Source organism: Ylistrum balloti, unplaced genomic scaffold, assembly GCF_031769215.1.
Source record: "Ylistrum balloti isolate Yb309-2 unplaced genomic scaffold, AGI_CSIRO_Ybal_v1 Utg369724, whole genome shotgun sequence".
Lineage (NCBI taxonomy): Eukaryota > Metazoa > Mollusca > Bivalvia > Pectinida > Pectinidae > Ylistrum > Ylistrum balloti.
This window is the reverse complement of record NW_026781942.1, coordinates 2,199,339-2,216,127: the sequence shown is the minus strand read 5'-3', so window position 1 is coordinate 2,216,127 and position 16,789 is coordinate 2,199,339. Positions and strand designations below refer to the sequence as shown.

Here is a 16,789-nt window from a genome sequence, read left to right as displayed (position 1 = left end):
ATTTAGGGGACAGGAGTAAGTCTGTGTGGTTCATCTTGATATACCTTACTTAAATTATTATATATACCTTATCTGGATCATGCGTAGAAGACTGCCCTATACAGCAGCTTTGCCATTGAACCCAGTACTAACATGTTGAGAAAATAACGCTAGCCTGTGCATGCCCAACGCAGACTTGTGATAGACCCCATAACATCACGTGACTAATATTGAAAAATAAACAGTAGTCAAACCCATAGGTGAGTACGCATCTCGCAAATGGAACGAAGTGATCTCTATGACAGCTTATTGAATTGTTACCGTTATGAAATTATTTTTACTACCTTTGGGACATGTGTCTGGTGAAATTGTTGCTTAATCTTGTTCAAAACCTCTATGCTTAAGTATATATTTGTGTGTGTGTACAGTCCGGTATGTGTGACCTACATCGAAAACAGGAAGTTAATTTCAGTTAAAGATCCTAACAAAATTTATGTATTATCAGTGAATATATAGTTACTTATGATAAATTATGATGATAGAAAGAAAGGTGAAACATTCAACACTGATAACTCTTATTGAATCATGAAAATTGTTTTATTATGTATGCGGAACCATAGTCGTACACGTGACTACTTGCACCTATGTGTAACAGGCGACATTGTGGGATTAATTTTCTGTTTCAGGTGATGGCATAATGGCAAATCTTACCAATGTTCCTCCAGAAGTTATAGAATTACACAATGAAATGGCTTATCATCTTCACTGCAATATGAGGGGAAATGAATTAACTGAGTTAATAAATCTGTTCAGTAACAACCCACTAACTCCGAGGGATATAGTTCGTATCAAAAGTATATACGAACTTCTAGAATGTTTGATGAAATACGACAGAATAGCATATGGGAATTATAAAGAACTAACAAACAAATTGAAGCGTGTTCATCCACTAATGATGAGAAAAGTCCTTGAATATACGGAGAAAATGAACAATGTGAGAGGCGACAAAACAACGGGAGAGAACTCCAACTTTACTGAAACAGGTACTCTAAACTTGTGTAATTACAGTTGCAAACATATTTAATGATGCAATTATATATCTATATCCACGTGTAATTATTATACATCTATATCCACGTGATATATGATATATATATATATTACCAGGTGTAATTATATATCTTTATCCACGTATATATATAAATTATTACCGGGTGTAATTATATATCTTTATCCACGTATAATGATATATATACCCAGGTGTAATTATATCTATATCCAGGTGTTATTATATATCTGTAGTTATGAGTAATTATCTATATTATTGTGCAATCATATATATATGTATTCATGAACAGTTATGTATATTACTTTACATTTTTTCTGTATTCATGAGTAATTATCCATCTTCATGAGTAATTATCCATCTTCATGAGTAATTATTTCTATACATCAGTAATTATTTGTATTCATGAGTAATTATATATCTGTATTCATACACGTGACTATATCATTTATAATATAAGATACTTGTACGTAGTGCACTACATCTGTTTTAATATTGTTTTGTAATTGGAAAACAGTCATACCTGTACTTGACAGCTGAAGATATTTTTGGCATTATTATCATTTTCTTATTACTAAATTCGTGGTTTTGTACTCCAGATAGCCATTGCTACAGAAAAGAGCCTAACACCGAACCAAAAGACATAGATTACCATGGAAATGATCCAGGAGTTGTTGAAACGAACGAGGCCTCCAATTCTCCGAAAACCAATACAGGTATTATGTATTGTAAACGCGGTGATTATTCGTCATTCTGTTGAACTAGCGTGATTAGAACACTCAAAAAATCATAATGTTAACGAATTTAAAGAAATCTGTGAAAATCATAGGCATTTGTTTATCTCTAAAATAGAATTGACTTATATGACAAAGAAAAAAATAGTAAGAGAGGACAATGAGATGCACTCCAAAACTACACTGTAGAGAATATACTGTATAGCCACTTATTTTCACGTTGATTATATTTTCGACTTTTCGCGGTATATTGCAGTATTCGCGAAAAGTTAATCAGTGCAATATTGAGACGCGTAACTTTAAAATGCCCTTGTACATCCAAATCGCGAAATTTAAATTAATTGAAATACAATTCGATCATTTTAAAATTCGACCCGTGAAAATTAGCATTAAAAATATTAATTTTGAGTATGATCTATATACACAATTATGTTCTGAACACAAGATCTTTAAGTGAAAGTGGAAATCACTTCTGAAAGATTAAAACAACAGTGACATTTTCTTTGATAAAGAAACTTAATAATAAAATAATGACAAAATCATATTCAAAATGTCAACAGCATATACCTGATTATCATTTTTGGTATTGTCTTATTTATAAGAAAACGTACATTGATGTCTCACAGATGATCTCTACCTGTTCCAGATTGGCAGTTTTACCTGGACTGGATATCGGATAAATTACCGTCTCAGGACACAACCACAGTTGCCGTCCATCTTGGTATTGAATTTGACAAACAAATGCAAATAGCGGCAGATAACAAAAATGTTCAACACGAGCAATGCTTTCAGGTGTTATGGGAATGGTTTCGAAGAACAAGCAAAAACGGCGATGAAAAGATAAAAGCCTTGCATGACGCATTGAATGAAGCAGGCAGGGGGGATATTGCAGAGCAAGGAGTACAACGTAGAAGTAAATACCAATTGTATGAAGTGGACGCGCCGTCCCTGGGTACACTGATTACCGAAATAGACATACTGAGAGTGTCCAAAGAAATTGGAGCTCAATATCCGTCCCTTGCTAGGTATTTTGGCATACACGAGGCTGAAATACATGCTTCAAGACATGACAAGGATGGAATTCAGGAACAGGCCAAAGACATTCTTAAAAAATGCTTGAACCATATGTTGTTCAGTACAAGGCGGCAGCTATGTGATGGTCTTTGTTATAAAAAACGCAAAGATATCATAGATAAATTAAAAGACGAATGGCGGAATTCATAAAAAGCAACATCGAATAATATTACTTGCACAGTCTGGTGTTTTAAGGTCATACAAATGTTGAAACTTATCATACTTCTTCCTTGCATTGTATCATCGTTTTACATATCCTGTACGACTGATTTACCTCCGACTTTGATATAACGAAACAATGTTTTATAAGTACAAGAAACTACAGTTTTGATGACTGGAGTGATAGTTATCAACACGTCAACACGCCAATGTCAATCGCAAAAAGGTAGCTAATTGGCCATGTCAGCGCATTATAACTCACTGAACTGTGAGAACGGAGCTATCTACATCACCGATTACGGCGAATAAACTACACACCAATTTATTGTATTGTACTTCAAATCTGTCGGAAATAAAATGCTAACTATGTATTATTTATTTCATTTGTATAAATTGCACATTAAACAAGCGGATATATCCCCCTTCTATAACGCCATGAGAGAAAAAATCCCACTAAATCCAACCACACACTTACATAAAAAAACTTTAGAGTATCGTTTGAACTACGATGAAAATTTAGAGTAATATTTCGTTAAATAAATAATTACACGACAACTTAACGTGTAGATGATACACGAAAAACATCCGTTTTACTTTGTATAAAAATTAAAGAAATAACTAAAAATATCAAGTATTGAAAATAATATTTTTTCTCACACGGCCGATATTACCTAAGTGATTGTTCAACTTTTAATAGCAAGAGATTAAAATGGTCAACCATTATGTCAGTGATAACGGTCTAAGATCTGTAAGTCAGTGCAGCAATAAAAATTAATAAATATGCGATTGAAAACTTGCTTCCTGTCTGACATCGCTATTGATGTAAGACGTAGCTCTACCACGAATCCAACGATCACTCGTTATGAGGCACTAAACCGGCCTTCGTCGCAGTCATTAAAGAACTAGCGTCCGTTTCTCGCACATGATAATTGTAATGTCCCGTTACCGCAAACTCGGCGGTAAATCCGGTCTTTATGAATCACTAAAACCTCGGTCGCAACAAAATTCTGAAGTGGGACATTAAAACTGTACTGTGTAAGGTATGTACTAATTGCTTGCACACCTTGTGAAACACTTACGTCTTCAATGTGGTAATATTTTTTATGCGTTCAAATGAAAGACAAAAGTCACGGTCCAGGTCACATGGTCGAAAAGGTCTTGTTACAAGGAACATACATGCCAAATATGAACGCCCTACCTCTTACGATGCAATAGTTATGGATAAGGTTAAAGTTGACAACAGACATACACCACAAACTCAATATGCCACTGACATTTCAATTCAGGGGCATAAAAAGACTAATTACAGACTGCTATGACACCAAACTGGAAAGTCTGTACGTCAAACCATTAGGCGACTTAGAGATTCGCTAGATATACATCACAGATCGAACTCTCTTACCCACGGAACCGTCCATTTTGCCATCAGCTGTTTCAGGGGTGCAGAGAGCGAATATGATGAATGAGTGTTTTCGGGACGCTGCGATATGTACGAATGAAGCCGACATAATAGTGCGAATAATGCGACTGGCCACATGTAAACGCCCGAGACACTCTTGACAGTCCAACAGGTCACATATGTAAACGCCCGAGACACTCATGATAGTCCTACAGGTCACATATGTAAACGCCCGATACACTCGTGACAGCCCTAGAGGTCACATATGTAAACGCCCGATACACTCGTGACAGCCCTAGAGGTCACATATGTAAACGCCTGATACACTCGTGACAGCCTAACCGGTCACATATGTAAACGCCCGAGACACTCATGACAGCCTTACCGGTCACAATATACAGACAACGGGCAAACCAGTCACTACACGACCATCGCCGTCTTCCTTGAAACGGTCGGTCTTACGAGGACGGATATCAGGAGGGACAATAGGTATGGAAAAGCGAAAGATGTACGCTTTGAGATAAACCAGCGTGCGTGTGCTATTATACAGATATGTGTAAACAAAATTTTGGTTAACTTCTGAACATACTAATATACACAAACACATAACTTGTCCTGAAATAAGTAATGTTTTGTAATCACTGATAAACCAAGCATTAAACAAAGATGTGAAAAAGTAATTCATACAAATCACTGTTCAATGATGAAACAGTCAAAAACATAGTTCATACTCTGAAGTTTTTCCTTTTGATTTGATATCTTCATTAGCACCCAACATACTAACGAAACTGATAAAGAATTGTTTAGAAATCTGATAAAGTCATAACAGAATCATATATAATAATGAAAAATGTACAGATATCTTGAGTGTATGGTGTTCGCCAAGTCCTCAATGTCTGTTCAATCTGCTCAATTCAGATGTTAGGCTTTTGTATGATAAACTATTATCTATTTGTCTATTATATTGAATGTACATGTAAAATGATGCATATTGAGCCTAATGTTGTCGATTAAAAAATACTCACTAAATTGTTGGAATAAGTTGTCCGAGGTATGGTCACGTTTAGTCCTTAAGGTGAAGCTGTTGTATTGTCCTGTATTTTTACAGTGCGGTTTTTTCATTATCATTTTAATTTTCCCATTAAAAGGGACTAAATGGTTAGATTTTCATTTCATAACTGATAAAAACGTTATTACATTAAATACCTGTTAAAAGTTGTGTTCTTTATGATAATTATGATATTTGAATGTTTACATAACCATTACATTAGAAACGTCAAAAATGGAATTGAATTAGGAGGGACCCAACACTAATTCTTATCATTGCCGTACGGAGTGTTGACAATCATGCGGTGGTCTGGGTAATAACGTAGTTCTGAAAGGTCACGTGATGAATGATGAACTCGTGACGTCGTGCGGCATCTCTGACAACACCAACGTAGGACACAGCTGTAGACTGTTTTTGTATGCTATCGAGAACCCAATAGGCTTGTATTTTTAGTCAACTTTTCAGTAACTGAAGTGTTTCGTTGATCTGATTTTAAGGACTGATTGTGGTTGACCTTTTGGTATTGACCGAGGAACGCCTGCACATTGTTACACCACATATATCGTTTTAAAACTAAATTCTTGTTGAGTTTGTGATTTGGCCGAATAGGTAGTATATACGTGGTAATAATTGTCTTTATAATTACCTCATCGGAAGTTACCGTTAGGCAGGGCCTTCAGGAGTCCTAATCAAGGATCAACGATTAGATCAGTGGAGTGTACTCGCCTAGCTAAGCCTTGATTATGTGGCCAGGTAATCAGCCTTATCTATTTCACAAACATGACAAGGTTACTTACGATCTATGTAGCGGAACCTTTGAACTCGGGAGATTACCCTAATTTTGATTCAAACGATAGATGAAGCGGGACTGGGTAGAAAATCGGGAAACTCGACTGAATCGGGAAAGTTGGCAGGTACGAGAGTACAAAATGTAAACATGACATTTGGTGACCATTTACTCAAATGTAATTTTCCGCGACATAAGCCAGAACGTCACCATTAAACTAATGTAGTCACTTTCCAGATGAACAAACATCTTTTTTCAGAATAATAATACAAATAACAAAACAGAAATACAATCAAGTACTTTATTATTGGACAAAACTACATTTTTCAAGAATCTTGAAATGACGTGAGCCGTTTACAGAGGTGTTACTAGGGTAACGCAATGCACTCTGGGAGATATTGCGAATGGCGGTATAGGCACAATAACGAAATCTAACCAATATCTTTCTTTATCAGGAATCAATTAACTTGAAAACAATATACATGGTGAGTTTTATCAAGGTTTCTGAATCCTCCCCTTTTCTACATTGCGACATTTATTTCAATCGATTTTGATTTTTCTCAGTCGACTGTTAGGTTTCTGAAAATTTAGGTCCTTAACATCACTGACGAGTCCTGGCGGTGTGAAACAGCTGTATTTTCCATTTTGTTCATTATTTGGCTCAATTGTATGTGATTCTAAATTTACATTAAAATGTGTTGTTTAGTTCTGTGTCTTTAGTACAGTGAATCTCGGAAGATGGAGTGGAATCGCGGAATATGGATCTATGGTAAAAAGAACATTTTTATGATTTCCATGAAAAATACATACTTTTCATTACAACTTTTAGTAAAATTCCAAAAAGTAGAAAAACGAGAAAAGGTTTTTAGAGTAAACAGGATAATATTACAGTGGCGTTATATTTTTAGAATTATTTATACAGATCCTGCGGTTTGTAACAAGCAGGTTTTTGACCAGGATTTATGAACCACGAAGCTATATCATCATAGACCCTTCGGTATCGTTTCTGGTCGTGAAGACGTTTGCACAATTCACATATACCATTATTCCAGCTATTTAATATTCCCTCCGTATAAAAATATTTTCGCCATTTGAAATACTCCAGATATGCAGTTTTGTTAGAATTAAGACCAGAAAGAAAAATACCAAGGTGCATCGCTGAACGGAAATTTTTAGTCTCAACTGTTGAACCCGGCGGATGGTACAGTGAACGATTAGCGCCATCACGAACCACAGGTACAACATCATATTGTAAAACCATGTTTAACGATTTCTCTGTGACATAATCCCTACAAAGAGAATTTTCTAAAGACATGTAAAATTTATAAGTTGGTACTGTTGCCGAAAAACATTTGTTTTTGTGATTTTGGGTGATATTCCATGTCGTTTTGTGTCTATTTTTACCATAACACTGCCGTTCACCACATTTTCCATATATGTCAATAAGTATTCCACTTAATTTCATTTGTTGTAAAAATTCCATTCTTCTTGAATGTGTGTCACAGTGGCTAATGAAACCTACTGCAACTTTACTCCGCACTTTACGTGAAAGTTTAAAAATGACATCTTCGTCCTTCATTTCATTTTCCACCGACCTTTTAATAAATCGTCCATGCGGAATATGGAAATCGGAATCCCGTCTGTATGTAAATGTCCAATTGATCATCCCCTTGAACTGATCAAGTACGTCTCTGTCTGCAAAATTGGCTGGGGCTTCGAATTCCGAGAAAATCCAGACCTGCCCTTTACGTTTTTCAGGAATGTTAGGTAAAGTATGCATATTGAATAAAACGGCGTCGCTGGTATCTATTTTGGTCACATCTTTAGTAATTATGCATTGTTTTACGGAACAATTCTGGAATAACTCCGAGGTGTCTGTCTTTCCGTCCATCCAGTCTTTCCACCAGTGTAGAGGATTGTAGAACAATATCAGCTTCTCGGCAGAAGTCCGTTTTTTATTTCTCTGTTGAGTAGTCTGGTATTCATGATCCCCTTGTACTTGATTAATTTCAACAGAAACATGTGACGTCATGGATTGTCGTATATTGTATACCACATACGTCATCACAACGACTGTAACCATCAGCAGGAAGTAACATCCCCTTAGCAGGCATTTTGTACTGGTCTGCTGCAAAATAGTACGGTAAAAACTACATTTGAGAACGATATACAGTCAATACTTCATGGTTTTGTTATATCTTCATAGGAACATCCAGTATGTCAAGTTACTCTCATAAAAATCGATCTCGATAGAATGATGTGAAAGATTACACAATATAACACATCAAGAAACTTCTATATGAAATACACAATGACCTGAATCAATATAAGACAAGGCACAAAGCAAGATGTGAAGCCTACCGTAAAGTGAAATAAATCAAAACGTGAAACATACCATAACGTGAAATATACCATAACGTGAAATATACCGTAACGTGAAATATACAGTAACGTGAAATATACAGTAACGTGTGAAATATACCGTAACGTGAAATATACCGTAACGTGTGAAATATACCGTAACGTGAAATATACCGTCACGTGAAATATACAGTAACGTGAAATATACCGTAACGTGAAATATACAGTAACGTGAAATATACAGTAACGTGAAATATACCGTAACGTGAAATATACAGTAACGTGAAATATACAGTAACGTGAAATATACCGTAACGTGTGAAATATACAGTAACGTGTGAAATATACCGTAACGTGAAATATACCGTAACGTGAAATATACCGTAACGTGTGAAATATACAGTAACGTGAAATATACCGTCACGTGAAATATACCGTAACGTGAAATACACCAAAAACGTGAAATATACCGTAACGTGTGAAATATACCGTAACGTGTGAAATATACAGTAACGTGAAATATACCGTCACGTGAAATATACCGTAACGTGAAATATACCGTAACGTGAAATACACCAAAAACGTGAAATATACCGTAACGTGAAATACACCAAAAACGTGAAATATACCGTAACGTGAAATATACCGTAACGTGAAATATACAGTAACGTGTGAAATATACCGTAACGTGAAATATACCGTAACGTAAAATATACAGTAACGTGTGAAATATACCGTAACGTGAAATATACAGTAACGTAAAATATACCGTAACGTGAAATATACCGTCACGTGAAATATACAGTAACGTGAAATATACCGTAACGTGAAATATACAGTAACGTGAAATATACAGTAACGTGTGAAATATACCATAACGTGAAATATACCGTAACGTGATATATACAGTAACGTGAAATATACCGTAACGTGAAATATACAGTAACGTGAAATATACAGTAACGTGAAATATACCGTAACGTGTGAAATATACTGTAACGTGAAATATACCGTAACGTGTGAAATATACAGTAACGTGAAATATACCGTCACGTGAAATATACCGTAACGTGAAATACACCAAAAACGTGAAATATACCGTAACGTGTGAAATATACCGTAACGTGTGAAATATACAGTAACGTGAAATATACCGTCACGTGAAATATACCGTAACGTGAAATACACCAAAAACGTGAAATATACCGTAACGTGTGAAATATACCGTAACGTGAAATATACCGTAACGTGAAATATACCGTAACGTGAAATATACAGTAACGTGAAATATACAGTAACGTGAAATATACCGTAACGTGTGAAATATACCGTAACGTGAAATATACCGTAACGTAAAATATACCGAAACGTGAAATATACCGTAACGTGAAATATACCGTAACGTGAAATATACCGTAACGTAAAATATACCGAAACGTAAAATATACCGTAACGTGAAATATACCGTAACGTGTGAAATATACCATAACGTGAAATATACCGTAACGTGAAATATACAGTAACGTGAAATATATAGTAACGTGAAATATACCGTAACGTGTGAAATATACCGAACGTGAAATATACCGTAACGTGTGAAATATACAGTAACGTGAAATATACCGTCACGTGAAATATACCGTAACGTGAAATACACCAAAAACGTGAAATATACCGTAACGTGTGAAATATACCGTAACGTGAAATATACCGTAACGTGAAATATACAGTAACGTGAAATATACCGTAACGTGTGAAATATACAGTAACGTGAAATATACCGTAACGTGAAATATACCGTAACGTAAAATATACCGTAACGTGTTAAATATACCGTAACGTGAAATATACCGTAACGTGTGAAATATACCGTAACGTGAAATACACCAAAAACGTGAAACTTACCGTTTTGGAAACACAATAAGATGATTCATATTAAAATTGAAACATGCTCTAACGCAAAAGGAGTCTTTAATGTGAAACCTGATTTAACGCATGTACCTTACCGTTGTGAAACCTGATTTAACGCATGTACCTTACCGTTGTGAAACCTGATTTAACGCATGTACCTTACCGTTGTGAAACCTGATTTAACGCATGTACCTTACCGTTGTGAAACCTGATTTAACGCATGTATCTTACCGTTGTGAAACCTGATTTAACGCATGTACCTTACCGTTGTGAAACCTGATTTAACGCATGTACCTTACCGTTGTGAAACCTGATTTAACGCATGTATCTTACCGTTGTGAAACCTGATTTAACGCATGTACCTTACCGTTGTGAAACCTGATTTAACGCATATACCTTACCGTTGTGAAACCTGATTTAACGCATGTACCTTACCGTTGTCATTATGATTACATCAGTTCAATAGTGGTGTTATTCCATTTAGAAGATTTTGTCGTTTTCACATGCAACAGTTTACCAATAGTTATCCTTGAACGTCTATACTCCAAGTCGAAAAACACAATTTTGAACACAAGATACATTCTTTTACACACGATACAGTTAATGACCTGCAAACGTCCAGGTCACTTTACGATGACAGCACATTGATATTGTTTGTGTTCAACGAACCGCGGCTGATAAAATACAATCATTCAAATATAAATTGTGGTTACACATACGTGTACATTGTTGGTGATTTAAGACAAAGACAATTGTACTAGTTTAAATCGATCCAGTACTATTCGTTATTTTACAAACCCAATTGAGAATACTGATCTTTAACAATAATAATTACGGCATGTCCACAGAAACTCAATCCAAACCCAGATTTTCTGAAGGTAAGAGAAAATTCGTCTAAATAATTATATTCTCGGCAACCCGTTAGAAGTGTTTCCTGAAGTGTAAGCATCTTCTGCTTCATTGACGACATCCACGACTTAAAATCTTGGTAAGCTCTTGGTCAATCCAAGTATGAAATGTGACGATCTGAAATAAGAGCAGCAAGAACAACAAACAAGAGGCCGATGGGTCTTAACGGTCACCTGATTTATGATGGGTCTTAACAGTCACCTGAGGTCTTCAGATCTTTGAACAGTTTTAGAACCGGTCCCAGCATTAGGACAGACAAAACAGAACTGATATATGCATACTTACACATTTTTATTAATTGTTTCTAAGTTTGAAGGCTTAATTTTCAATTAAACGGAACTGAAAACATTCTTTGTTGTTGAAGTTTAGAAAATTTGACCTCTGTGACCTTGAATGAAGGTCAAACTCATTCATTTGAACAAACATGAAAGCCCTGCATACCAGCATGCTACTTGTCAAATATCATGACCCTAGGCCTTTTGGTTATTGAGAAGAAATCATTTACATATTTTGACATATTTGATACATGTGACCTTGAAAGTGGGTCAGGGTCAACAATATGAAGAAAGTTGGTAGTCATTCATGCCAACATGCTACAGGCCTAATATCAGCGCCCTTGGAATTTTTGTTACTGAGAAGCCCTTTAAAGATTTCAACCCATTTGACCCCGTGACTTTGAAAGTTGGTCAAGGTCAATAATAAAGATGATCCTGTAGCATTTCATCCCAGGATAATACAAGCTCAATATCAACATCCTGTGCCTTTTGTTTATTGAGGAAAAGTCATTGAAACATTTAAATATGTTTGACACCAGTACCCTTGAAAATAGGTCAAAGTAATTCATTTCAACAAATTTGGCAGCCCTTCATCCCATCATGCTACAGGTCCAATATCAGCACACTAAGCCTTTTGGTTATTGATGAGATATCATTTATATATTTTGACATATTTGAAACCTATGACATTGAAAATGGGTCAAGGTCAACAATATGAAAAAGCTCAGTAGCCTTTTATGCCAGCATGCTACAGACCAAATATCAGCACACTTGGTCTTTTGGTTATTAAGGAGAAGTCATTTAAAGAGTTTAAAAGTTGAAGAGTTTTAAAGAGTTTGACATATTTGACACCTGTGGTCTTGAAAGTAGGTCATGGTTAAGATTATGTACAAACTTTGTAGCCCTTTATCCAAGTATGCTACAGGCCCAATATCAGCACCCTCAATGGTTTGGATATTTAGACAAATGTAAGATTTTTACCATTAGACCCGTGAAAGTGATTCAAGGATATTCATTTGAGTCAAATTGGTAGCCCTTCATACCAGTATACTTCCATCCCAACATAAGCACCCTGGGCCTTTCAGTTATTGAGAAGTTGTTTAATGATTTCAACACATTTAGCCCCTGAAACCTCGCAAGTGAATCAGTGTCATTCATTTTAACAAGTGTAGTAGCCCTTGATCCCAGCATGCTGGGCTTTTGGCTATTAAAAAGAAATTGAAAATTGTTTACAGCGCATACCAGGTGATGCCGGACAAAACACAATCGCCAAAAGTCACTTGAAAAATAAATTATTCCCAATGAGATTTTGGTGGGGGCCAGAAAACTTCTCAATCATCTCTCTAGAAATGCTGTGGTGTGAGTTAATATCTCAACTTTCGACATCTTGCTTGAACATCTTGATATTCGGAACAGGTGCTTCAAAGAAAGGAATTAATGGAATTCATGTGAACAACAACCAATAGACATGTTTCGATTTTAATGAGGATCTGCCTTTATTGCCAATATTTGAAGTTTAAAGCATCACAGGGAAACTCTAAAGATGCATCAATGACATTTTGAAGGAGTAAGTTTGAGAAACTGGAAAGGAAATCCCAATGCTGGTGAATTTCTATGCTAGACAATTCAAATAGCAAATTTTAGAATGTTGTAGCATGATATTGTGAAGCATGGGGAAATAAACCAGGGTCTAAATACTTAATGGTGAAGTGAACCGAAGGTAAAGTAAAGCATTTTTGCTATTTTCTTATTCAATCATTGTTTTCAACATTTTTTTCCCTAATCACCCTAATTCATTCATAAAATCATATAAATAATGACAAATACGTCTGGAGTGGGAAAATTTAGGGTGGATCAGGAGGGGGAGTGGGGTATTGACTTCACCACCACCATAGTAAAGTGAAGCATTTCACTTTTTCCTATTTGCTTACACAATGATTTTTTTTCAACAATTTTTTTCCCTTATCATCATGATTCATTCATGCAAACACATAAATAACAACAAATATGTATAAAATATTTAAAATAAAAATCATCTGTTAATAGCTTTAATAACAATTGGTAAAAAATTCATTGAACACTGATAATTTAAAAAAAAAGGTTGAAAGCAAGGTTTATGAAGTATAAATCATGGATAGGTATGACAAAATAGTTTCAATCTAAAAAACATCCCAAGTAAAAGGTGCTACACAAATAATCAGTGGGAATTAGTGCACCCTCCTTAGTTTGTTCTTATAACCTTTTGTTTCAGTTTGAATATAGGGAAGTACATAATCACATCAAAGATCAATTAAGATCAGATATACTGGTAAAACAGCATAATGATGAGTTCTGATTTGCTTAAATTATCGAAACTTTCTAAGAATTAACAAAACGATCAAAATTGCTTTAAAACATCGAAATGTTTCTCAATAGAAGGCTTTTCTTTGAAATGATGCTCAAAATTTTTTACATTTGCACCGAGGTCCTTCAACTCCTTCACGAAAGTTGCCTGTTCCTGGCCAAGCCAAGCCCTCATGGGATCCATGACTTGGTAAGGGGTCACATGGGTATATATTTCAAAATTTTGAGCTGCTAACTGCTTCAGTAAAAGCCGGTCAGTGATCCAGGTGTTGCTTACCCCGTTATGTCCACCATCTAGCCAATACATTGACTTCACCTTTTCCAGAAATGCTTTCACATTCTTCTCGAGATCTGCCAAGTTCAATTCATATATAAATTGATTAAGGACGACACATCCTTTGCTAAATCCAATCAAAATAATGTCAACATTTGGGTTGCAGGTATATTTATCACAAGAATTCTCGGGATCATGATCTCCAGACTGAAGTCGGTTAAGTATGTTTGAATAGAGTTTCACCAAATGAACGAGTCCACCATAGTCTTCTCTATGTGTAGGCACTGATGTTTCGGAAAAGTCAACAAAGTTTGAGAATATACTGAATGTGTTTAAGTACATAGTTTTGGGTTTCACAACCATTATCATTCCTTCTGGAAATCGCCGAAACAGCAACTCTGCGGTTGCCTCTACATTCCATTCGATATACTCTGAATTACACACATGCATTTTCTCTTCATAGTCCTGAAAGAAAGGAAACCTTTATTACTCTCAACTTGATACACACAGAAGTAACGCATTTTACATGTGGTTATAGACAATTATCTTGTAAATATAGTGGGTCAGTGTGACTTGTACATAGTGTTGATTACGGTCTCTGTCACTCAGCTGTTGTAATATGCTTATTTGGTTCAGCTGGTACAGCCCTAAATTATCACACTGGAATCCCAGGTACAATTCCTTTTGGGGTACTCATTAGGAATGAGTATTTTCCCTGTTCTGTCACATTGACACCCAATGAAATCCCATTGGTTTTGGTATGTGGAGTCTTGGTTTGAAATTTAGAAAATCTCAAGAAAATCTTGGGGAGAAAGGTAAAAGGAGCTTCAGTGTGGTTTGTATATAGTGTTAAATATGGTCTTATATGGATTCTCATGTCTGAGATCCCTATCTTGCATTCTTCAGAAAATTAATGTGTATTTTCCATGTTCTTCCACAGTCTCATGATAACACTAACAACATAATCTACTCTCTGTTTTGTGCATGTATATGTGCTGAAAGGAGGGAATGTGTTTAGAGAACAGCCAAATTCTTTTCATCTACATGTACATTTCTAAAGTGGTGAACATGTGAAGTATATAATGTATCATCATTGGTTAGAGACTGTTATGTATTTCGGAATGGCCATTTTGTCAAACCGTATCACATGAACTATTGACCTTCCTGACCCTGCACCCTGGTAATGTTGGTTGCTGTAACATGTCATGCTTTCAGAAAGAATAAAAATCTGTGATTCAAACCATCCACCACAAAATATTATGATAACATATTTCAAAGGTAAGTTTGTGTACTTTTTCCTTTTAAACGTCAACCATCATCTCAGATATGATGAAATCAATCCATCCTCGGGTACCAACATTTTGTTGTCATCTGTTGTGTGAATAAAAATTGACCATAACAGCATCTTAATGTTTTAGTGATGTCATCACAAACGGAAATGTACTCACATGTTCAATACAAATACCGATCATTTCATATGAGCCGATTTGAGATCTAATCTGTGGATATTTTGCGAGAAAAACATTAGTGTCCATCGATCAGGTTCTTTTATAAATCTTATAGTTAATAATAATCATTATTTTTTCAATATAAGACGTGCAAGTTTGGATTTCTTGTGAGAAGGCCTGGCCTATTATTTATAGTTGATTTTTACTCAGATGACCATGAAACATTGGCATCTGCTGATGAGCTGATCGGTTATTCATCATATCAAGGAGGATATTTGACATGTCAAAATGTGTATTACGAAGAAATGCACAGATTTGCCAATGAAAAGTGTGCTCATAATATTTTATGGTAAATGGTTTAAATCACAACTTTTTCTTCTTTTGGCAGCGTGACATATTACTGCAACCAAAATTATCCGCGTGCAAGGTCACGCAGGTCAATAGTTTATGAGACACGGCTCGACGAAATGGCCGTTCCGGAACCGATGTCCAAACGATACAATATATACTTCACAATTACACCAGTTTAGAAATGCACATGTAGATAAAAAGTTTGTCGCATAGTTCTCAAAAAATTTGGTGTAACACATTTCCTTCACACAGCACATATTCAATTATAGGCTGACAGGTAAATTATGATGATCTTTACCTGAAACGATAACAACAATATACATTTGTACGTAGTGTCGAAGCTTATATATCTACAAGCATTTTCTCTTCTGTACCTGAACATCCCCTCCGAAGAAAAAGACATGTTGCTTGGCTGTCTTGACAGATCTTCCAGCGACCACAACGTCGTTCACTTTGTGATGGGAACCTTCCATTCCAATCAGACGCTGACAATGGGGCCGTTTTGTCGCCATAGTTGCTGTAATTCGTTGTAAACCTTTTAATGCGATTGCGGAGGTAGCATTTCTGCGTAAAACCGAAAGAACGAACAACATATACCAAGTAGGAGTGGTAATGATCATGTGTTTGTTTACATGTTGAAGCCGGAAATCAATGTGTGGGTACTGCGCATG

At 35.7% G+C, this 16,789-nt stretch overlaps 2 protein-coding genes across 2 annotated transcripts; one reads left to right on the top strand and one right to left on the bottom strand.

The window, feature by feature from the left end:
• The first annotated feature begins 669 nt into the window (after nucleotides 1-669).
• Nucleotides 670-3,367, top strand: LOC132565559 (uncharacterized). The gene is made up of 3 exons (XM_060230206.1): nucleotides 670-1,022; nucleotides 1,645-1,761; nucleotides 2,426-3,367. The coding sequence occupies exons 1-3, from the start codon at nucleotides 677-679 to the stop codon at nucleotides 3,001-3,003; spliced, it is 1,041 nt and encodes a 346-aa protein (XP_060086189.1). The 5' UTR covers nucleotides 670-676; the 3' UTR covers nucleotides 3,004-3,367.
• Nucleotides 3,368-13,173: 9,806 nt separating this feature from the next.
• Nucleotides 13,174-16,745, bottom strand: LOC132565470 (mitochondrial protein C2orf69 homolog). The gene is made up of 2 exons (XM_060230120.1): nucleotides 16,493-16,745; nucleotides 13,174-14,784 (listed from the first exon to the last, which is right to left on the bottom strand). The coding sequence occupies exons 1-2, from the start codon at nucleotides 16,736-16,738 to the stop codon at nucleotides 14,080-14,082; spliced, it is 951 nt and encodes a 316-aa protein (XP_060086103.1). The 5' UTR covers nucleotides 16,739-16,745; the 3' UTR covers nucleotides 13,174-14,079.
• Between the last annotated feature and the right edge of the window lie 44 nt (nucleotides 16,746-16,789).

Coding starts and splice junctions, on each gene's coding strand:
- LOC132565559 (XM_060230206.1), top strand. CDS start 677: ATGGCAAATCTTACCAATGTTCCTCCAGAAGTTATAGAATTACACAAT. Junction 1,023..1,644: donor CTCCAACTTTACTGAAACAG/GTACTCTAAACT, acceptor TTTGTACTCCAG/ATAGCCATTGCTACAGAAAA. Junction 1,762..2,425: donor TTCTCCGAAAACCAATACAG/GTATTATGTATT, acceptor TACCTGTTCCAG/ATTGGCAGTTTTACCTGGAC.
- LOC132565470 (XM_060230120.1), bottom strand. CDS start 16,738: ATGATCATTACCACTCCTACTTGGTATATGTTGTTCGTTCTTTCGGTT. Junction 14,785..16,492: donor TCTTCGGAGGGGATGTTCAG/GTACAGAAGAGA, acceptor CCTTTCTTTCAG/GACTATGAAGAGAAAATGCA.